The sequence below is a fragment of the Hermetia illucens genome, chromosome 3 (genome assembly GCF_905115235.1).
Source record: "Hermetia illucens chromosome 3, iHerIll2.2.curated.20191125, whole genome shotgun sequence".
Classification (NCBI taxonomy): Eukaryota; Metazoa; Arthropoda; class Insecta; order Diptera; family Stratiomyidae; genus Hermetia; species Hermetia illucens.
Window position 1 is genome coordinate 44,204,234 of NC_051851.1, and position 25,015 is coordinate 44,229,248.

Below are 25,015 nucleotides of genomic sequence, written 5' to 3' on the forward strand. Positions count from 1 at the left end.
AATTTTCCATGGTGGATCTCTTTGGTCACTCAAACCAATAACACGAAAGCGAATCTTCTGACCGTGCAATCTGATAGCCGCAACTGCACCACAATACACAAGTGATTGTAGTTGCAGCAGCGACATATCAGCACATAGGCGAGATGCAATCTCATCATTGATTTGAGATAGAATTCCCGGAGTTGCTGGAGATGCATAGAGCCTGGGAATACCTGGTCTATGCAAAGGATCCATATCCGAGAATTCTATACACGCTCTTTGGAATTCGTCCCGAACCTCAGTGGAAACCTCAGCTGGACGGTGGAGAAGAGTGCTTCGGCGAGTACTGAACCTGTTACCTGCAGTGCGGCGTGGTGTTGTTGATGCCGCCGCCTCTGCCTCCATCGACTCTCGGTCATCAGTTTCCCCGATGACCTCAAGTCGAACACGCTCCCTGATGGTGGCGGGATTGTGTCGCTGCCACTAATAAAGCGGTACTGGTCTGTGACTCGCTGCACAGTCACGTGCGCGAATTGCGGGAAACGCTCGACGAATCTCTGGTGCAACAAGGGGCGGTCAGATGTTGTACCCGTCCCCGCCGTTATTTCGTAGTAGGAGCGGATGATGAAGAGGTTCATTTCTTCAGTCCATTTCATCCGCTGCCTACGCGAACCTGCTGAAGTAGTCGCCACAGATTGTGGCGAAACAGCTGCAGCAGGCGGAGCTGTGCTCCTGGTCTTCGTGGTGCCTAGACGTCGAACCGCCCCACGACTAGCGGTTTCGACGCCGTGCTGTCCATTACGGGAGCCCGACCCAGTCATCAAGTCAGACAACTCCCGCCGGTTATCCGTACCGGACCTCAAATTTCTCCTTCTTCTCATTGGATGGATTTGCATTTTATACCTAACTGCCAGGTGTTGAGATAGCTTCCTCAGTGAGTAATCTGCAAGTTCCTGCACTTTCCTCACCTACCCCCTGAGACGCTGCGGTGGCGTACAGCCATTCAGACTGAAGCTATCCATCCTTCCTCCTCCTTTCACAACCGGGCTTGGGACCGGCTTCTGCGGAGTTATTATTATATTCTGATTAATATATCCAAATTTAATAACTCCTCTATTGTCCAGAAAGTCCCACTGACGATCTAGGGTTACTAATTTCCCTCAGAACTAAAGGGGTTGTATTTACTTTCGGTTATTATTTAGAGCCTCTATGTCATCGTCTAGAAGTGTTCGCACATCCCAAAATCCAATCATCAATCATTGACGAAAGCAAAGGGTCGTAGCTGAGAGATCAGTTCAGGGTGGCTCTTGCCTACTTTCTGAGACGCCAAAATGTTACACGGCCATTCAGTCAGGCCTCCTCCTTATTGGAATCCAATCTACAGGGATTTATGTTCTCCCAAACCAATTGAGGTAAAAGTAAACAAAAAAAAAAATTATAAAGATGACTACGCTTTCGTCCAGGATAGAGGCAACTAATTAGACGCTGCCTTGCCTCTGCTCTGGGAGCATCGTGATCGAAGTGGTTACAAGATGTGAATGTGGGCATCTCGGGAAGTCCTATGGAGAGTTGGAATTTGTACTGCCAGCTTTTTCGAGCATACATTTTGAGCCCTCACTCCCGTATGTTTCACCCAATATCAGAAATAAGATCCGAAAAGTGCTAATTCCATTTGATACCCAACACGGCCATATTCTGTAAAAAAATTGTGCACCCACTCTTTGTGAATATTCTGCTACTGATGGATACATCCCTGTGCATCTCTGCAGAACAATGAATGTGGCTTGTGTTTAGGGTAACTTGTGCTTGATCTTGTGTTTTCATCACTCTCTTATCAATTATACAGTGCTCAAATGTCACCTTCACTAGGAAATTATAAAGATTTTACAATATATTGATAATGACTGAAAATTTGGTCTGGTTTTCATATGCACCTTTTTCTAGATATATTTGTTATATGAGGTTTTATTGGTAGAAGATCTTCCTAATAATCGTCTACTATAAAACAACAATTTTTTTGGAACTTGATTTCTAAAATGAAGTATCAAATTTTACTATTCACAAATGTAGTTTTCTAAGCACAAAATCTTTAATTTTACGACTGTTAAAATGCCAATTTCCTCACAAGGCAGCTACTAATGCCTCTAATAAGAATGAAATGATATTACTGCCTCCTAATTATACAACCTGTCGAGCGTTTCATAAACATTTTTCAGCAGGTTATAGGAGCATGTTCCATACCTGCCCGCTAAATTATTGAAAATCCTTTGCTATTCACAGTATCATAATATGAAACATGTGGAGCTTAATAGTCAACTTCCTCAAACGCATTGATTACTGTTGTTAACAAACAAAAAAATAAAGAAACATAATTCCCACTTTCCTTATTTTCAATACAAGATATGCAATCAAAGACTGATAATGGATCATTATTAATAATCAATGCCAACAACTTAAACTATGGAACCTGTGTATGACTATGCAGAGTCATTATTTCAAGATTTATGTTTCTCAATGAATTATCGAACTTACTTTTGGTAGAATTTTTCTATATGGGAGGAATTATACAAAATCACCCCAACACTTACCATTTAACCTTAATTAGAAAGTTATTTTTACTTTACTCCTTGCATTTACAATTATAGGAACAGTCATCCCACATAAAAGTAATCCTTTTAACAAGAAGGCTCGTTAAATGTCATTAACTTACCTTCACCTTTCTTCCTTAGAATTCACTCCCTTCATGAAAGTACATGCTGCCACGGTAATGGGTATATAATTCTCCCATAGAATTCCTGTTCGTTTGATTGAATGTTGGGTTGTCTATTTTCAAATCAATCTCCAATGTAAATTGCTTCTCCTGGAGGTTTTAGTTGTTTGTGTAATTTTAGTATGTATTGAAAACGGTGTGTAATTTTGAACAGAAATTCGTTCTATTGCGTTTGAATGGAAAGAATCTAGTGAAAGTATTCGTTGGCATTAATCACATTGAATAATTTTATTTGAATATCGGTTTACGGAGTTTGAGAGCGACCCTTGGAAATTTTATTAAAATTAGTTTAACTTTGTACTGTCCATTTGATACTTGAATCATTGAATATGTTCAGATTTTAGTACATAAAATTTTCCCAAAATTTTATGAATATTGTTACTATATCTGTAAACCCCTTGGTGAGACAATTACGCATAAATGTTAGTTTTTGTTTTCTTTGATAAATTGATTTGGGACAGACTCTTTGAGCATAGTTAGGAGTTTCATGTTCCATTGCATAGTGTAGCTATCAATAGAGACATTCCGGTTTTCCCTCGTGATTGCCCCAGGACGAAGAAAGAAATTGAGCCTTTAAATGACTTTGGTTGTAGTTTCGCTTCCAATTTTGGCAACATAGTGACGTTAACGCAATCATTCAAGTTCCGCGACGAAATGGAAGGTCAATCACACGTATAACTTTGATGAGTCTCCTTTGAATGCAAGTCGAGACATTTTGTGGTGTTATATGGTGATTTGAAAAGATAAATATTTGGGTTGATATCAAATCTATAGAAAGGGTCAAGTTCGGTAGCAAGGCCATTTCTTCTGCTTATTGACGGTCGAGGCCAGGCCACATTTTTAATAGCAAATGCTATATATCATGTAGCTTGGGGCAAGAATAGCAAATACTCCAGTGCTTTTCTCAACGGCACATTTTTTGACTTATCGCTTCTTCTTTCTATAATGGCTTGGGATCACATTTGGCGGAGTTTTAATTGCAATTTTTAGATAAATGAAAACTCTTTAGCAAGAAGGCAGGCTTAAATAATTCTGTCGTGAAATCGAATTTTCTCATGGCCGTGTAAAACTTGACCCTAACTACGCATCATCATTAACTGCCCAACAACCAGTAACTGGTATAGGCCTGTCTCAATAAGGAACTTCAGACATCCCCGTTTCGCACCGAGGTCCACCAATTCAATATCCCTCAAAGTTGTCTGGTATGCTGGTCTGCGCCATCATTCCATCTGAGGCATTGTCTGCCACGTCTTATTTTTCTACCATAGATATTGTCCTTATAGGCTTCCCGGGTTGGATCATTCTCATCCATACGGATTAAGTGAGCCGCCCATCGCGACCTATTGAGTCGGATTTTGTCCACAACCAGAAGCTCGCAGCTCGCAGTTTTTCAAGTCTTCGAAGAATACATGAGGACTGGCAAGATCATTGCCCTGAACATCAGTTGTGACTTGACTCTAGATAGGAGAAATTATTAACGGTCTCAAAGTTCTAGTCTTCTATTTTTATTGTTCTTATTTGACCAGTGCCATTTAATGCTGTTGCTTCCTTGTTTTTTGGTGCTAACGTCGCCACAAGGCACGTAGTCTTGTCTTCATTAATGTGTAGCTCAAGATCTCGTACCAATCGTTGTCTGCTCGATTAGAATGCAGATAGATTGTAAATTTTGTGTGGTTTTTCCCATGTCAATATCGCCGGCATATGCCAGTAGTCGGGTGAACTTGAAGAGGATGATGCCTTTCGTATTTACATCAACATCCTCCACTTTTTTCAGGGCAAACTTAAAATGAATGCATAATAGGACATTCCTTTGTATTAAACCATGGTAAATGATTTCGAGAGTGATCTGGCTGCTTTTATGTGGCCTCACACATTGGTCAGGGTCATCAATTTGGTCGGGATGTCCAATCCTCTCATGGCCATGTACAGTTTTATCATGGCTATGTTATTATAGGCGGCCTTGAAGTCGATGAAAAGAAGGTGCAACTGTGGCTATATTCCAACAGTTTTGCTTGCCGGAAAGAACAAATTTGATCTGTTGTTGATTTCCCTGGAGTGAAGCTTCTTTGGTATGGGCCGATTATGTTCTGGACGTATGGGGCTATTCGACCTAGCAAGATAGCGGAGAATATCTTATAGATGGTACTCAGCAATGCGATTCTTCTAAAATTCCCTTTTATGAATGGGACAGATGATGCCTTTTTGCCAGTTGTCAGGCATCAGTTTATGAATCGCTTGATTTAATTGGTCGCTTCCATATTTTACTATTCCACCCGCTCCTGATGACGTATGATTTTTAAACCGATGGATAGCAACGACTGTTTCTTCCATACTTGGTGGTGGCAGCATTTGTTCGCCGTCCTCAGTTGAGGGGACCTCCAACTAGCCGACATTTTGGCTATTGAGCATTTCATCAAAGTGCTCAATCCATCGCTTCAATATGCCGATACTGTCGGAAATCAGATTTCCCTCTTTGTCTCGGTAGGATGGGCATCCAAGTGTATAAGGCTTCATCTTGCTGATTTGTTCGTAAAACTTCCACGCCTGGTGTGGTTTCTCCTGTACTTCTCGATTTCACAGACCTATTAGTTTTTTTAAGAAACCTTTTTCTATCTTTGAACTCGCTTCTCCACGCGATGGGAGTTCGCGATAAGTCTCTGTTCGTGATCGTGTTTATTGAGAGTGAAGCATTGCTCGATATTCTTCCGTTCCGTTGCTAGCTTCATTGTAGAACCAATCGTTCCGACTTGTTTTGCGACTGGGGCCATGTATGTGGCCGGAGCACCATGGCAACGAGGTATTGGTCTGAGTTTGTATTGATTCCCTTCCTCCCGCAAACAGGTACTTCTTCCAACAATTTCGTGCGACACTGCTAGTTGGATAATTCACAGTCCGTTGTCATTGGCAATTGTACGCGAGCTGTAGGAGCTGACTTTCGTCCCTACTTGGCTATTAAAATCTCGAAGAATGATTTTTATATCAGGTTTTGAGGATTCGTTCTGCTGCCTAGTAGAAAGTATCCTTCTCCGACTGTGCAGACTCCTCTATAGCAGTGTGAACGTTAATGAGGCTTATATTTCAAAATTGGGTACGCTAACGCATGTTTTCAATATGCGTTCAAAGTTGATGAAAGCAGGTTTCATATTTTGGCTGCTCGTACTGGCTCTTCTTCAGGAAACCGGCCCCTGTCTATCGCATCTCTTGTAACACTGTTACATCAGTTTCAAATTGAGACCGGGCATCGGCTAGTTGCTTGGCTGCTCCTTCTCTGTACAGGGAGCGCATGTTCCACGAGAAAGCTCATCCTTCATCCGTTTTTGTCGCCACAGCTTTATTCTTCCCTGCCTGCTGTTTTTCACTAAGAAGGAGTTTCCAACAATTTGGTAGTAGAGCTGTTGGTGTTGTTTCTGCAGGTATTTCCCAGATTTATACTACAAATCTACCTTTCGCTCTGTTAACTATACTATCCTTTGATCACAATTTTGTTATCATTGGCGGCCTTGAAACCAATGAAAAAATTGTGCATTTGACATATTCCAATAGCTTTTCCATCGACTGCCGCAGAGAGAAAATCTGATTTGTTACGGTTCCCTGGGGTGACTCTGGTATGGATTGAATATGCTTTGGACATATGGGCCAATCTAGCCTAGCAAGGTAGCGGAGAATAAATTATTTGTGGTATTCAGTAATGTGATACATATATAATCGCTGCACTGTGTAATAATGTTCGCTGCCACTTATTGGGCGTTTGTCCGCTGTCCCAAATCTTGAACATAGACTAATGAACCACTTGGTGGAGTTGGTCGTCTCCATATTTAAACTGTTCGGACTGTAATTCCATGTGTTTCTGGTGGTTCATGATTAAGCCGGTGAATTACACGCACTGTTTCCTTCATGCTTGGTGTAGTATTCGTCCGTTGTCTTTGGTTGACGAAACTTCAGGCTAGTCGATATTCTGGTTATCTTTGTGTCGATAGGATGAGCTTCGAAGTGTATATCGCTTCATCCTCTTCTCCAGAAAGCCACTGCAACATCAGTATTATATTCGGATAGGCTATCGGTAATTGTCCAACTTTTGATCTGTAAAGGAAGCGCAAGTTCAATGAGAAAGTAGGCAAATCGTTTGTCGAGCCAGTCTTTGTGTAGTCAATCCAGTCAGAGGTTTTTTTTCTGGCTTCGTGAAGTTATTTCATGTATGGGGTTGTTAGCCCTATCTCCAGTTTGTTCGATTTTTAGGCGCGGGAGGCTCTCCTTCATCCTTCTCCTTCCAGATTTTTTTACCTTAATAGTACATGCCATTATGCACTGCAATGTGCTCAGCTTCCCGATCTTTGAAATAATAAAACTTGTTGTTTCTTTTTCGTTGGTGTGGGTATTTATTCTTGCAAATACCGATATTTGCATTTCTGATTGTTTGCACTGATGAAGGGAACAAGTGGTTCCCGAAATATCGGTATTTGCAAGAATAAATACCCACACCAACGAAAAAGAAACAACAAGTTTTATTATTTCAATTAATTAATCGTTGGAAACACCGCATAATTTCACTCTGATTCCCGATCTTGTTGTTGAATTTTTGTGTTTGACTTTGTGTTATCTGCTGTAGGTTATGATTTGTACCGTATTAACTTTGATGACAATGAAACTGTAGCACAGTCTCGGCAGAAGCAATGTCTTGTTTTGATAATATTTGTTGTTCTTCCCTGTATATAGTGGTTCGAAGGATGAATCCAAGACCGAAATCAGCACATCCATTGCTGAACCAGCTTGTTATTCATTTCATCACGAAAGTAGATTATATTTGAGAGACCGGAGTTTCGTAGTCAAAATCTTCTTTGAAATTGGTTCACAGGTCGTAACAGAGTATAGGTACGCTATAGAATCCTATCCTCCAGGATTTTCTCAGACCCACAATGTGAAGCCAATATCGATAAAATTCTTGCTGAGTTGGAGACAGCAAATGTTCTGATGACAATATTGAATTCACTACCATTGTCAAAGAGATGTAGATACTCCAAAAGCCAATCTTTAAAATGTGCAAATTACCACCCACAAATATTGGGTTGGGGAACAAGTAATGTCGTATTTGTGATCGAATTTTAACGCTTTATTTAACATACTTAGAATTATCCGATTTAAGTCAAATATAAGCCCTTTTGTTCGCAAACTTGTTGACATTTAGAAGGCAACTCCATTATTCCCCTCTTATAAAAACCCCCTCTTTATTTGCAAAAAAACTCAGACAGCCAGTTTTCACAAGCCTCTTTTGAGGCCAACTTAGTAGCACCAAGAGCGTTTTGCATGGACCGGAAGAGATGGTAGTCACTTGGTGCCAGGTCCGGACTATACGGTGGGCACGATAGAACATCCCATCCGGGCTCCCGTAGCTTCTGGCGGGTCATCCAAGATGTGTGAGGCCGAGCGTTGTTCTGGTGGAACACAACACCATTCCTATTGGCCAATCCTGGCCGCTTCTGGTCAATCGCCTGCTTCAAACGGTCGAGTTGCTCACAGTAGAGGACCGAATTGAGGGTTTGGCCATAGTTGAGCAGCTCATACTGGATGACTCCCTTCCAATCCCACCAAACACACAGCTATCAATCCGGGCTTGGCGATGGTTTGGGCCGGCTCGCCGCGCTTCGACCACGATCTTTTTCGCTTGAGATTTTCGTACGTGATCCACTTTTCATCACCAGTCACCATCCGCTTCAAAAATGGGTCGAATTCGTTCCGTTTCAGCAGTGTATCCCAGGCGTTGATTCGGTCCAAGAGATTTTTTTCCGTCAACTCGTGTGGTACCCAAACATTCAGCTCTTTTTTTGGAATCCAATCTTCTGCAAATGGTTCCAAATGGTTTTATGGTCTATACCCAGTTCCTGGTCAATCGAGCAAATACTCACATGCCGGTCTACTTGGATGATTTCGACGATTTTATCGGTTTCTACGACGATTGGCCTACCAGTACGGCATGTATCTTCGATATTCACTACACCAGCACGAAATCGATCGAACAAACGTTATGCTGTGCGAATCATTACAGTATTGGACCCATAAACTTCACAAATTTTTTTGGCCGCCTTCGTTGCATTTTTACCTCTCAGGTAGTAAAAATGTACAATATGACGAATTTCTTCCTTGGTGGACTCCATCTTTAACGCGCTATAACTTTAGACTGGAACGTACGATCATAAAACTGTCAAAGAGACACCTGTAACCCGAATTGTCGTCTTCAAATCACCGTATAATATGACCCGATGTAATAAGTACAACACAAGATATGTTTAAGTTTCCCCATGTATTGACAAAATACGACATTACTTTTTCCCCAACCTAATATCTTCCCTTCTTAGAAGCTTTTAGAATTAACGGAATTTATTGAGCTAATTTTAAAACATCACATTAAAAAGGAGTATCTATCTCAGTGAAATCTATGTCTTGCATTAAAAATGAATATTGCTACCGTAAGTGAAAATGATGTAGGCTGATCCCTATGATTATGAATCTTTTACGCTTTTCAGCCTGTCTTGGGATCGCCTTTTGCAAAATCATGAATCTTTTAATGGTTAAAATTTCCCTCTTCTGTCCGACATTTGGTGTTACTACTCCAACCAGCAACTATCAACAGCAATTTTCCCATAAATCTTAGAACTTCTCTGAATTATGCCCAATTCTCCAAACAGATCCTTTCATTCAAATGTTCCCACGTTAGAACAATCTCTTCACCCACTGTCCAGTGTAAACCGTGGCATTAACTTTGCCGCGCGTCATATGTACACATGTTGAACACAAGCAAAGCTGCGCTCTAACACTCCCATCTTTTCTCGTTTGTATGCTGCTTGTCAGAGTGACATTCCGCTTACTTGCTTTGACATTTCACATCATCGACTTATGTCCAGTTTTGTTTTTGCATTTTTAGCATTGTTTGTTGTCTGCAAAGTGAATTTTCCACTCCGAAATTTTGCAATAATCGTTTCCACCCAATGTAAACGTAGTTTCGGAGCGCAGGTGAACGCTCGGAGCCCGCGGAAAAGTGCGAAAAACGAAGAACAGGTAAAGCGGTGGGAAGCCGTAATTTGGCCCCAACGAGACCACGGCAAAGTAGTGAAAAATCATTTTAGTGTTTTTGTTGTTTGCGCAAATGTACAAACTCGATCTTCTCGTTTCATTTTGATACTCTTGTTGTGACGACAATTGAATAGTTTAATTCTCAGCAGTTCCCATTCCGCAAGCAAAGACGGTTTTGCTGATGGCGGACTTTATCTCTGCGATTGGTGCAAATTCTTTACTTCAGTGCTTCGGGTACGATTAAATGAATTGAATTTATAAAGCGAGCAATTGATGGAGACGGGAAATCAATTTTCCCGGGTCGTAGATCGCAGTATCGACATCGCCGACGAACAGCAATGAAACTACGTTCTACGTGCAATCGGAATGAGACAATTCTGCCTGTAGTAATTCGATACACTTTGATGGGAACGTTTTGTGCATAATTTACAAGTCCTACATAAGTGAGAATTGGATTGTTTGTGCGCGGGAGTATTCGCAGCAAAAACCTTGTCGAGTTGTTTACATTTATTGAAATAATTCTCAATTCACAACGATCCAGCGCCGCCTAAGTTTTTGGGGATGTATAATATCTGTCGGCAGTCGGAGCTATAAAAGAGATTGTCTAGTAAATTGTGCAAATAGATTATTAATCTGCAATATCGCGGCTTCCTTATCGTGCTTTGTTGAATTTTCATATGTAACTACTAATCGTAGGAGTTCAGGTCGGCGTAGAGAAATATTCTTAAGATTTCTCTCCAACCAGCGTTGAATCATGTTCCGCATTATCATGACTATATTTCCAAGCAACAGTCAATGAGTAACGAGCACCTCCAATTTACTACCTAGAAATCATGTTTAGATTTGCCGTGCAACAGTTTCATAGGAATATGATCCACAATATTTCCAACATCGCTGCGAAGGTCATAGATTGGAGGCATATCGCGGTACACCTCAATTTCATTCGCCTTCCCTTATGTACTGGGTACCGATTTCAAGAAACGAAGTCGCTAGCTTGACATCATTTCCACAATGACGCTATCCACTCCCAGACTATCAGGTGATTAATTACAAAACATAATTTATGGCATGGAATACCAGTCCTACGATTATCTGATTGCTTTTGACATATAAGTAAGTTAATATCACTCCAAATCTCCATAATCCTCAATTCCTCGACTTGCATTGGCCAACGATAATTCCATTCCCGTTTAGTAAAGAACAAGCTGGGCGCTATTGACGGTTATCTAGCACTAATATGCCTAATCAGTATCTGAATTACTTATCAAAGTCGCCCCTGCATTCTTTGAAGGTATTCCAAACATAATCTAGTTTCATTTTGAGAGACAAACTTAGTAATTTCGATGTTTCGTACTTTGCTGGGATACTGAGAAGTTTTCGAATTGAAAGTACGTTTATGGTGTTCTGGTTGTTTCGGTGATTCTAAAGCAGCTTTTATTTATTTTTTCTTAAACTGTAATTTAAATTGATATCGATAGAACATTGCGTTAAATGGTTAATATAGGGAAGTTTCCGTAAACTTTCACACTCCTCAAAATAAGGGAAACAAATTATTTTACAAACAAAACCTTATTAAAAACGATTCAACGTCTGTTTGTCATATGCACTTTTGACACGATATTTGGTGAGATGATGGGAACTGTGAACGCCCCATATATACATCTTCAATGGAGGGTCTTCATACATGCAAAAGGGGGTGCAAAATGTTTTTTCACTGAATATAGTCATGTTGGTTATCAAATGAAAGGTCTCGATTAGAACTTTTCGAAGCCAGCCTTAGTTTTCAAATTTTTTGGAAAGGCATTGAGTGCAGGATACGAAAGTGATGATTTCTTTAACGGACCCATTCTCAGAAACTACCCAAACTGCTTCTATATGGTGTCCAGACCTAAAAATGCTCTCCATATCGATATCTACACAAATTAACTTAATAATACTATTTTACTGGGGTTTGGGGGAAATTGACTCGAACTCCCCCTGGGGAGGAGGATTTTTTTACCCTGACATCAGATTTTCAAAAGTAAATAAATTAATTATTACTTTTGTTTTGTAATATAATTTCTTGGAAGTAGTCAGATTTAACACAAGCATTTTCCTTGCTAGACGAGAATCGATTACGTCTGAAAAATTGGGTATCTCCTGTTCACTCTTTTGTGAAGTATGAGGCCTCCACACAGGCTTTTTTAAGGTTTTATGTGTAAAGTTTTTTTTCACCTATTATAGTCATGTGGGGCATCGAGGTCTCGATTAGTACTTTTCGAAACCGGTATTAGTTTTGAGATTTGTTAGAATGGCGGGGAGTGGGAGGGGTGGAAAGTGATGATTTCTTTAACGGCGGACCCATTCTTAGAACCTATCCAACGAAAAGTCTGAAAAAAATCATGAAGCTGCCTGTATATGGTGCCCAAGCCTCAAAATACTCTCCATATCGATATCCGTTCAAATAAAATTAATAATAATATATTACCATACTTTTGGGGAAATTGAGTAAAACCCCTCTTAAATTTATCCTAGAGTTATAAAAGTTAGTAGTAGTATAAAATATAATATGAAGCATATTATCTCCAAGTTTGATCAAAATCATTCTATTAATAACAAAGTTACAGTAGCTCAAAATTAATTTTACCGTGTAAATTTACTGCAATTAAATATCAATATCACACTAGAGTGGGTAGTCGGACATGTTAAATGCATATACATAACAGGCTACGTACAAATGTGATAGTTCTACACTCAAATATACTCACAGAAGAAGCGAACAAAACCTTTCATACCTGAAGCGCCCAGCTTCCGGTTTCCCGACTTGTTTCATATTATTTTTCTTCTATTTGATTTTCAATAAGACTGCTTCATTTTTGTGAAAGAGCCAGCTATTTGTGAAACGAACGCAATCGTCTGTAATTGGACGCACTAAAAATTTCAAAGTCGTGGCTGTCTATATTCTTTTCCAGTGCGCTTGTTTAAAATCGAGTTCGTTCGTTTCGCAAATTGCTCACAACGAAAAGGCTGCCGTCGACGTAGCTGATGGCTGCAGCTGCTGTTATTCTCGTTGACCGATTTGCACTCCTTCATGACCAACTCCAAATACTCACTTAGGGAGTTTCCTATCTTCGACTTTCCGTAAGGAAGTATTTCGCTCGGTTCACGATCTATCACACGAACTACAAATATTTCTGGCCATCCATGAACAAGATCTTGGGCCAGAAATTTGAAGAAAGATGTAGGCAATAAGTGCTTCCACACAGTCCATCTCAACATAATTGATCTTTTGCGAGCCTTGCACGGTTCCAGGTGTTGTCACAGAATAGACTCTCCGCCTTATCTTCACTAATGACGGAAATCACTTCTTTGCTGCAATCTAACAAAACTCTCAAACACCGTTTTTTTAAAAAAAAAGCTGTATTTTTGAAATTATCAGCATTTCAAATTTGAACCTAATTCAAACAGACTGAAAAGCCCGCGCCATGTTATGTGACGTCACAACTCGAGCAAAGGAACTTCAGTAATCTGCCAACTGGCAGTTACTCATAAAAATATAAAACTGTCAATATTAATTTCCCACGTGAAATGCTAAGGAGGATGATGAAATATTGTTTTGTACCTTGCTGCACAAATAATTATACAAAAACCCCCCGCAGCTTTTTTGGCTACTCCGAAAACAGATCCAGTTTCTTTGGAGTCAGGTTTAAATTGCGAGAATCGTTCCAATGTGAGTTAGTATTTTTAAACTTTAACTTCAGTCTTAATTGATAATATGCGTTTGCGTTAGAATTTTGTGTCGAGCGTTGATTGAATGCTTCGGTGTGCCGACAATTATAATTGTCGACCAGGGAATGCCGGGCAATTTATTCGGTTTTAACAGTCATCGAACCATCACGTACCATCCGCAGTTCAATGGGATGCTCGAAAGATGGCCCTGTACCCGTGTATCTAACAGCTTTTGGGTAGTGCTGTTGAAATTATTGCGTGCACCAAACTATTCGAAAATTGTAAAGGCAGTCTACTGTCTCATTTGATACTAATGGACGCATATATTGAACACGGTAAGCCAGTAATCGTATAACGTACGTCATCATAACCAAGGGGAGGTTTCGCCAAAACTGTTCATACCGCTCAAAATATAGTCTGATTGATTGGTGTCACCAAGTTGTCGATTCGGTTGAAGAGTTGGCCAGAGAATCACTACCGGGGGATTCTTTTCTCTCATTCTTGTACAATTTGCGTGTTGGGGTTTTCTTGAAGGTTTTGTTTTGCGTGGAGACGTACAAGATTCTAGCTTCAGCAGGTGACGTCGATTAGAATCTCGTGTCAGATAAACCATCAAGGTGAGGGGGCGGGGGAATGCTTTGGCATTCCGATTGGGAATTGGGTTCCAGTACCACGAGTGAAATTTTTTCTTGATTTAATGTGTCAGGAATTTGAGTCTAGGCTCAGATTGTCGATAAGGAGGAAGTTTTGTTTCTTGCTTCTTTTGAAATTTGTTATGTGGAAAAAGGTCCTTTTCGGCAGTACCGCGAGATAGGGCTAATCTAAATTCGATTATGTTTGGTATTCAGAGTTTACCGTTCAACACGGCATCTTAGATTTTAGAGCAATTCAACCCTCTGTATGTGCTAAGGTTGGTTGGATTATTCCAATTCCTAGACTTCCCATTATAACTTATTTACCCCAATAAAATAAACCTCGAATCGGTTTTTCTCACAAAAACAAATTGGTCAAAATTATTAAGTGTGACTCTAACCTAAAATAAATGCAGTGGATCGCCTCCCATCGTTGGAGATTCAAAGCGGTATTCACAACAATGTAACGAAACCCTTGAGTCGATTCTCCCGTCGGTGGACACTTGTTCGATATCGCTATGTCTGGCACTAGTCGGAATGATGATGGCATGATATGGTGTCATTGAATAGTGAATGAAGGAGTACATAAACAGATTTGAACTGAACAGTCAAATTAATAGTTTCCGGCATGGGTAATGATTTTCATTTCTTTTGAAGGGTTTTTGAAGGTATTGACGCGGAGGCGGCGCTATATACATGGGTGAGGTGGTTTTTTGTCCTACCTACTTCTATTATGCAACTGGATGATTGTCAACAAAGCTTGCTTTCTCGTTCTGTTATCTCGGTTCCTTTTTTCGCAAAGCACTATCCGGAAACTCGAATACTGTATATTTCGCAGGAATATAATATTATTTCAACCATTTTCATCCATGTCAACCGTTAATACATGTTTTTTCTGTTCATTAAGACTTCATGGATTTTATTGCCATCCATTGCTATGCCATGCAATCGAGTTGTCGCAATTTCTTAATGTGTTACCCATCCACTGCTACTTTTGCCTTCTGGCCAGTACATCTATTGGTAGCTGGCCCATACGCCGTCGAGTTCTTTCGTTCGAGATGGTGGCGAGCCAGAGTACACATATGCTTCTCTCGTCTAGTAGAGAGAACTTTGCCTCAACTTGATGGTATTTCCAAATGTCCAGATTTTGGTCAAAAAAGCGAAAGCAGGTCTAGTCTTATAAATTCCAAAACAACGCTGCCAAGATAGACGAGCTGGTCGACACTTTTCTGACCCAGAGATTTGTCTGTCTGATGTTTGATAAAGACTCAGACATTTACTTGACACAAGTACAGAAGAAGAATATGTCTTTGCTTTGCAATTCTTTAGGCTTGAAAATATGTTTCGAGTTTATGTGTACATACTTTTTTGTCTACACCTGCAATGTCTTTTAATTTTCTTATTTGATATTAAGCCCGACTTCACCATACGTACAACATGATCAGATCATTAAAACGCTAATATCCGCAGTCCAGGCGAATACTAACATTTCAATATAAAATATCGTATCCGCGCTTGGAAATATTAATCCAACAGAATTCATCAATACGAATACGTCTGTATTCACTTTCGGACGTGAGAATATAGCCGTATTCGTATTCACTCACGTAAATACGAAAATATTTATTTCTTCGAATGCGAATATATTCGTACTCATAGAAAATCATCATACGAATTTATTCGTATTCGTATTTACGAGTAGAAATATGCCCAACACTGGCTGTAGGCTTCTTCCATACATAGCATGTGATGATAATGAACCTAAAGCATATTCTTATGGTTAAAAAGGGGGGGGGATATAGTAACAAGTCATTGTGTGGATGAATAGACGGTGCCATCTATATTTACTATCAGGAATGAAGAGTATGTTTTTCTTATCACTAATCACACAATGTGAAAGTTCACAGAAATAGAAACTGTTCCTATATACACTAGCATTGAAATAAACTTGACATTGCGTTTTGTATGAGTGTATAAGTAGCAGTTTTTGAGATTCTTTGGATTTTCGAATCGACATTCATTAGCGCTTCGTGGTGGCCCTTGTTACTTTAAAAGAACAAAACTGTTCCGAAGCTTATTAGGTAAAATTTGGCTTATTGTATGAAAATTTCCATCTGTAAATATCCCTTCCTGCCCAGTTATTCTCATTGTGAAGCTGACGAAAGATGGTTCTCTGTCTGAATGATAGCTTCCTTCAAAGTGACATATCCTCACGAATTCGATGCTATGGTTCAATCTTCCTTTTTAGCCACAGGGGGTCTTCTTCAAACCTTATCAGAGGACTGAGCTTCGAGAAAATTTCTGGCCCGCCCGCCTGCCTCACCGAAATTAAATTATTCTTACAACTTTATCTATCTCGTCATTAGCATTTCTGAAACCTGGTTGGATGACAGCATTTTAGATTCCGAACTCCTCGAAGGTCACTCTGCCTTTCATTGTGGCGCTGGCGGGGCCCCAATAGCTGTTAAATCCTGTCTCCTTGCTGAAATAATCTTTTCCTCCTCCTCCACTTACGATTCTGTTACCATACGCGTCATTCCGCTAAACGTGTGTCTCTTTATGTGTATATTTTCCTTGCCTCAGCCCGCCTTTACGAGGATTTCTTCGACAGATTATCAGAAGTCCTAATCGTTTTGTATTCCTCAGTTCCTTTCATCCTCTGCGGTGACTATAATCTTCCTATGCTCTCCTGGCCTTCCCTCCCTCCCTAATAACTCCACCCACCCTTTCCTTCCTTTTCCATTTTAATGTACACCTGTTCCGCCCTCCTTCTAGAAACCACTTAGATTGCACTCATGATCTTGTCCTCTCTAACCTCCCTGTGCGTTGCCTTTCCCAATCCCCTCATGCTTCCTCTTACGTTGCTCCTGATGTTCATCATCCTGTTTTCGAGCTCAATGCTCAGATATCCCGACTTCACTTTCCTGTCGCGTGCAAGCCTACCAAGTGTATTTTTGGAAGATGAACTTCGAAGGTCTAAACTTAGCCTCTTCTATACCATTTTGTCTGATTTTCTTCCCTATTTCGTCCCCTCCTCTCTTAAATGCTTATGCTCTTACCCTGTTTGGTTCACCATTGAAGTCCACAAAAACAGACTGCGAGGAAGAAGTTCTTTTTTTCAAGAACCTATGCTGACTCAATTTTTTTCAAAACTTTGCGTTCCTCGGTCAAATCCTTAATACCTAAGACCTGAAACGAACATGTGAAGACTCACTGAAGTGCGGAAACTTCAGGGCTTCACATTCGCAACTCCCGCTGTCCTGCTTAACTATCCCCTCCGTACAATAAATCCTCTGGCTCCTCAGCTAACTCCTCCCAACTATCTTGTGATTTACTCTTCCGCTACTTTCCTTCCTTCTCCTTCCTATTCTTCTCTCTCGCTAGTGGATGTAGCCTGCTTCTATCACCTACCCTTCTTATCTCTCTCCTTGTCGAGTACCTCATTAGCAAATTTGATGCCAATGTCGGCCCTAGCTACGATGGTCTAATACCTCTTTTTGCATGATCAGTCTATCTCCCCTCCCCTGTCCCTTATTTTTGACAAAAGCCTCAAGGATACTCATTTTCCCGGCTTGTGGAAAGAGTCTCTCATCATCTCCATTCACAAAAGTGGCAATCTTACGCTTGACGAGAATTACCGTCCCATTTCGCTCCTCTCCACCTGTTCCAAAATCTTGGAAAGATATGCCAGCGTCTGGTTGTCCGCCCATTTTGGCCACCGCATAGTGAAAGAGTAACACGGTTTTGTTAAGCGTAGATCCATTGCCTCCAATTTGCTCGATTTTACCAACTTCGTTGCCAAATGTCTAAATGCACGGCAAGAACTGTATATCATTTACATTGACTTTACTAAAGCCTTCGACATTGTAAATCACAAGATACTTCTATCCAAACTCTGTCTGTGAATATGGAGTCAACGCGGCGATTTTCTCGAATACACACGGTGTATCCAAGTCGTATCGTCTCCCAGGTTTCGCCAGTGTATTCCAGGCGAAAGTACTGGCGATATTGGAAGTCTGTCGATGGCTGGAGCGTGATTCGAGTCCCAAGCCATTCTGACCGACAGCCAAGCGGCCATCAAGGCCTTGTACTCAACGACGACATCTTCCAGGCTGGTGGGGCAGTGCACAGACGCGCTCAACCATCTGGGCGGCACGCTCAAGGTCACTCTCCTCTGGGTTCCCGGGCATAGGAGCGTAGAGGGGAATGAGCGGGCTGACGGATTGGCCAGGGGAGGCTCTGCTCTTGGCAGTCCTTCGGCGAGTACAGTCGGTGTTCCGCTGGCGGCTGTCGGGGGCCGAGTCTACTCGTACTACCTAGCAGCCGCGGGCCTGAGATGGCGAAGGCTTACAAGCTGTGCCAAGTCAAGGAGAATTTGGCCCGCTTATAACATAGCCCGATCACGAGAGCTCCTGTGCCAGACGCATGCAAACGCATTCAAGATTACGGCGATCCGCATGGGGCACTGGCCCATAAGGGACCATGCCGCTAGGCTCGGCTTACCCTACAACTCGCATTGCCGAAGCTGCGGAGAAGAAAGGGAAACCCTCATGCACTTTCTCTGCGATTGCCCAGCTCTGGCTAGAGTCAGGCTGCGGACACTGGGTAAACCATTCTTTGGGGACCTCAGAGAGATTTCTAGCTGCAGGGTCGGAGAGCTGCTTTCCTTCGTGAATGCTACGGGCTGGCTCTGAAGATCCGAGCCGGCTGGACTTTGTCTCCCTGCTCCCATAACAATAATCACGGTCTTAGCGCACCAAAGCGCTAATTGGGTTCCTCGGAGCGGCCACTGATACCTACTTACCTACCTACCCCGTTGGCCTTTCAATGTACGAAATACTACTAGAAAATTAGAAGGAGGAAATAAACTTGTTTTTAACATTACAATTTTGGAAAACTCTTTGTTTTGAACCTATAGCTTGCAATTGTCATATAATGCCACCTTTGAAACGATGTCAATCATTCTTTACTTTTGAAAACGTATTGCATATGATTATCAGCGATTAGATTACCATGTCGATACTCATATTGCCGCCTCTATTTAGATGTACGGTTTTTGTTTTATGTGACTATTTAGTCGTGTAATATTTTATAAATACAATTTAATATTTACGGCCACATTGTTTTTCCGCATTCTTATTTCAGAATAATAATTCTGATGACTTCTAAGGCATCACTTATAGGACCGTTTTTTTTCAAATTCTTGATCTTTCAAATCAGTAATGTAATAAATATTTAGTTCCACTCTATTTTCACATCTGGATAAGTGCGTCGTGTTTATTCGTTGTCTTCTTAATTAAATGTGCATTCATAATATGTTTCTGGTGATTTTTCATCAAGGGCGAGGTGATTTTAAATATGATAAGGGCTGCTGACTGTTGGTTCACTGTATATTTTAATACGATAATGAACTTCGACCCATATAAGATATTCAAACAGGAAAATGTGTGGTCACACCAACTATTGAACAGCATCAATCGGAAGTTTCATTTGAATAAAAATTCTTGGTATTGGTTTGGATTTCCTGCTGCAGTGGTTCACAATTGCCTTGGCTCACTTCCATGTGTAGAAATAATTTCAGGATTTGAATAATGCATATTTGGATGAAGCAAATACACGTAGGTTGCAGTCTACTCGCTTCAATTTCGCTGCAACCTTTCCGACTTTTGCGCATTTTGACATGATCTCTTTTGATCATTATATCATTTAACAGCGTAGTTTGGGCGTAGACTTTTAGAAAGCATAGAATTTTATTGTGTGATTAACATTACTAATTTCTTGATTAATTCATGTGTTGTATTGATTTATTCCAGGAGAAACCAGTTGAACTAGCAGAGGTCTAACTGAAGAAACATTAAAAACTAGTATAAATTTGGACATGTCATGTCAGCAAGTCCCTCGCCTCACTGAAGATCCGTACACCTTCACGGAAACAGTACCAGCTACGGCAACAATATTTAATCCTCAGGTAAGTCCTGTTTCGGTAGATTTAGATCCATCCTCATACGTCTTGTATTCGTTACTCCAGACACATCGTTTAGCGCCCATAATATCAAGCAATTCAAATAATCTGAGCCAGAAACAATTACTATCGCAAAAATTGTCCACACCGCTGCACACACGGGTCATTCAACAAACAATTAGTTCTCAAGTTCAGCAGAACGCAAACGTCCGAATAAACGGTCTTCCACATAAGATAGTCAATGGATTTCACAAACCCGCCGCTGTATCAAATACAACCAATGCAAAAGCTCAACAACCACAAATTCAATATCAATCGCAAACGAAACAGGTAGTGGCAGGAAACAATGGGAATGTTATAACGAAAAAATTTTTACAACCTGCACCTCCTCCGCCTGTCCCCTCACTGAATGCATTATCCTACCAACATCAATCTCACCCGCTGTATTCAGTGGCAAAACCACAAAATTCCATTGTTTCAACATCGCCTCCAGCATCATCTTCGTCACCGTCTTCGGTGCCTCTACCACCATTATTTCAAAAGAGCAGACCTTTAGGAGCGCAAACGTTATCAACAATCTCTTCTACACCTAAACAGCAGATTTTAACTAATCAAACTGTTGTCGAGCAGAACGTTCCTCAGCGAAACCATTCCAATGTAAATACAAGCAGATTGACTCCAATTCAAGTTCGTGGACCAACGCAAGGCTCTTCAACTGTAACGACTCTTACTAATTATGGAGTTCATACTCAGTTTCCCGCTCCAAGTTTATCACCTGTAAACGTTATTAGAAAGGTACAACAACCGAGTATAGCCCCAAGAACACCGCAAAGCAATACATCGGTAGATGCTAAACAGATTTTAGACTCTACGAAAAGAAAACCCACAGACTCCTCTGACCAATCAGTATTTGTTACACCTGCAAAGCGAGACTCTCGACCAACAACTTCCGTTGGGAAAAAAGGTATTCGGATGCAATCTTCGTCCAGCATCCGAGCTAAGCGTTCATATAGCCAAACGTCTCATCATGAAGCCTTACAGAGGATATCGGCAGCGGCGGCAGCTACTGAATGGCATGCACCCGATTCTTATATTTTTGATAACACGTTATCACCGTTAGACCCATCGCCAGATAAAAAGGAAGAAAACTATGACTTAGCGCCTTGTGTACAACATCATTGGCTAGATGTATCTGAAATGATGTCGTCTCTTCCAATGTATGCGCATATAACTCGCGAACAACGAATAGAATTGCGTAAAGCTCAGTTAAGGCGACAGGCGCTGCAATATATTTCAGCGCAGAAGTTCCATACTACATTTGCTGCTCGAAAGAGGCTACAATGTGTGGCGAAAGCTTTACGAAAATTACGTGAACGAGATGAAGCGTAAGTTCGGATATTTTTATATAGATATGTTGTTGGTAATACAGTTGAATTCCTATAACTCGAAGAAGAAAAGCTTTAGATCACATTTACTTTTTGTCTCCTCCAAATCGAAATTTTTCTCTCTGATTGATACGCGCTTGATTTACAGGAGTTCAACTGTTCTTGTTCTTCCAAATTGCTTAAATATTTGCAAAACCACCAATAATTACACATACTTTATTTCGTTTCAGGCCACCACCGAAAAAATGCTGTTTTCCCTCATGCATCAATGATGCGCTCGCTATGACAGCCTACTGTTACCTGCACATCACGCGTAACAGCGATCAGTACCTGTTCTTTCCATGCACCGCCAAATTTTCTGATAATTCGCAGTGTCGTGTTCCTGTGTTTGATATAAGTCACGAATTGCCATTGTGTCGAGAACATGCATGGAAACGTGATAATTATAATCGAATAATACAGGAGCAGAAGCCGAAAAAGCCACCGCGTAAACGCCCGAAACCAAGTGCAATGACACGTCCAATAAAACGAAACAAAAAGAAACGAAAGTCATCAATATCAAGCGATGGTGTAGTAACAACTATGTCGACGGGAACAACACTTCCGTCCGTTATCACGAAAACGGGATATCAATTGACTTCAGAGGAAATAAGTAACATAATTTCACTAGCGACGCCCACATCTATCACCACATTCAATACTCATCAACAAATCCATCAAGATATGTTGAGTATATGTGAAAATAGTTCGGCATATGAAAGCTCTGAGGACACCGGAGTCGGTGGGTTGAGTGAGAGTGAGTTAATGGTCGGGACAAATGAAATAGCTGGTAATGAATTTCGCTTTGGTAAGAGAAATATCAATAGTTAATTGTCGTTTCTTTCCTTCTTTTCAGAAGAAATTCCTCTGGGTGATACACGGTTACTGGAGGAGCACGATCTAACAAATGTGCTGAACCAATTGCCTGTAGATGCTTTCAATGAGCTTTTCACTACAGGTAAGTTAAGTCGTTTTGTTGGAACTGAGTCTTTACCAAAGAAGGGTCAAACGCGATTCTCTTCCCATCGTGTATCCTTCCTATTTAATAAACATAAATCTATTTTCCTACAATATTTTCTTTTAATTAAAAAATGTGAATTCAGTGTTTCCGAAGTATTAAATGTGCTTCTCTTTGGCGGCTTATCGTATATTGCTCAATCATTATGGTATGCCATAACTTAAATCATTCAATCTATTGTGTGGAGATCTCATTAGCGATCATATCTCAAATTAGCTGCAGACTGAGGAAATTCTTATCTAGACGGTTAACAAATATGATTTGAAGTCGGTGTAGTAGTTATGGAATGCATGCAACGTGTCTGGTTTTTGCGCTAAAAAAACATTTCATTTGCTATACTCAGTTCGTTTCTGGAAAGGGGTAGTAACCGTCAAATATGAAATATCCATTCGTCTTTGTATTTTTACTTTTTTCCGTACCAGGGCAGAGGTAGCATCCGAAACTCCCCCGTCTCTGCTCTGAAAGCAGCGTGACCGAAACACCTTGTAGGTGTTAATCACTCTTTTTAAAGGTTTTATGTTAAATAAAATTTTCTCAAAATCGGTTTATTGTCTGTCATACCCATTTTCTCAGAAACGGTTACTTATATTGACACGAAATTTAGTGGAAAGGTGGGGACTGAATTGCCTCGCTTGAAGTAAATAGCATCGTCCTTTGTTTAGATTTACATGCAAAAAAGGGATGTAAAAGTTTTTACACGGAATATCACCGCTAAAATTAATAATCTTGATTAGAACTCTTAAAAGCGGGGCAAGGCGGGACTGGAAAATGATAACATCTTTCACAGACCCGTTCTCAGAAACGACTCCACCGAAAATCACGAAGCTGGCACTATATGGTGTCTAGCCCTCAAAATACCATTCATATCGATATTTGTTTAAATGAAGTTAATAATAGTATATTACCATATTTACTATTACTCCATGTCGACCTACTATTCCAGCAGTATAATGTGCGTCGTTGTCCCGAATGGGCCTGGATATACAATAAATTTTCTGTAAACCGGATTTACTTTTTGAGTAATGAATGTAGTATACAGTGTAACTCTCTGAATTTTGGCCGCGGGAGTGCGGCAAAAAGTAGACATATTCGGAGCCCATTGCCAAAATGTTTAAAAGTCATCTGAAAAAAAGAACCAAACGCCATAGACGATTATAGAGAAAATAATTTTAGGTTAAATGGCGGATGTATGAACTGGTTCAGTAGTTTTAGATACTGGCCACCATTTAAAACGTGCAGTTTCGAGAAATCACCTTAGTCGAATCAGGGTAATCATCACGGGTATTGTAATTCTGTAGTGTGTCGTACTAGTCCTCTTGAATGAAGTGCTCTAACACACATCAAGGCACTGATCCAATTGGATTGTCGCGCCACCGATTATAATAAATAAAATTTTTATTTATAATAATATAAGTTATTGCCAACAATTCTTGTTTTTCTTCAGCCTTTGTCCCGTTCACAAGCGGGGTCGGTTCGTCGTGATCGGTTCCGCCATTATATTTTATCAAATGCCTGATCTGGATGCAATCGCGAGCCTTTTAAATCCCTATCCAACGTATCAAGTCACGTTGTTTCGGCCGGCCTTTTAGTTATTTACCATCGACTTCGATGTTGAGACCAATCTTGGCAAGTGAATTCTCATTAGCGCAAATTACGTAATTACGTGATCATACCATCGAAGACGCCTCTCGCAGTTTTTCCACGATCGGTGCAACCCCATATCGATCGCGGATATCCTCATTTCGGATGTGATCAAAACATGTCACGCCACTAGTCCAATGCAACATCTTCATCTCAATTACCGCAAAACGCCTTTCATTGTCTTTTATAGTCGGCCAACACTCAGAAGCATAGAGAGCGACAGGACGGACGATATTGCGGTAAATTTTTGCTATTAGACGCTAGGAACAAAGAGGAGTGGTGAGAGGGCGCTTCCTTGATGAACACCAACAGAGACACGAAGCGGTTTTGATACACGCACCACACTTCGAACTTTACTTTCCGGATCGTGGTAAGGAAAGTACCGTTCCTGCCATTAACGCAACGGAAGTGTTCGACACCCTGTGTGTGTTCGTTTCGGTTTTTGGCAAGTCGATACAGATCTCTCTCGTCATCCTGAGTGTCCACTTTATCGTAAAGATTTTTGTAATTTGCCGCTCGGGGGATAGCGATCGCTTTCTTTGCTCCTCGGTTGTTTCTTTCATTTCTTATCGCGGACCTTCTTTCCAACATCGTCGTTCCAAAGCCAAGTATCTCGGTTGATGTACGCTTGCTTGCCTTTGTGATCCCGAGGGTTGCAGAGGCCGCTTCGTGGATCGTGTCGTTCATTTGGTTCCACGATTCGTCCACATTCGTAGTGGTTGGAAGATCATTTCTTCTTTCTTCTCACGAGATCGCTACCATTTAGTGCGCGGCGGGCTAGTGAATTCCTCACGCTGTTTTATCGGTGGCTTAATT

At 40.8% G+C, this 25,015-nt stretch overlaps 1 protein-coding gene across 6 annotated transcripts in view; it reads left to right on the forward strand.

Moving 5' to 3' along the window:
- Window positions 1–25,015, forward strand: part of LOC119651112 (INO80 complex subunit D) — a 41,967-nt gene that overhangs the window by 9,589 nt on the left and 7,363 nt on the right. For 3 of the 6 annotated variants that reach the window (XM_038054479.1, XM_038054480.1, XM_038054481.1), the window contains exons 2-5: window positions 19,968–20,122; window positions 20,183–21,501; window positions 21,732–22,330; window positions 22,397–22,498. In XM_038054479.1, coding sequence (XP_037910407.1) covers window positions 20,033–20,122; window positions 20,183–21,501; window positions 21,732–22,330; window positions 22,397–22,498 — 2,110 coding nt within the window. In that variant the 5' untranslated portion in view covers window positions 19,968–20,032. Of the gene's footprint in view, window positions 1–9,604; window positions 9,800–10,473; window positions 10,854–19,967; window positions 20,123–20,182; window positions 21,502–21,731; window positions 22,331–22,396; window positions 22,499–25,015 lie in introns of those variants that run through there. The other 3 variants (XM_038054483.1, XM_038054482.1, XM_038054484.1) reach the window with 3 other exon arrangements.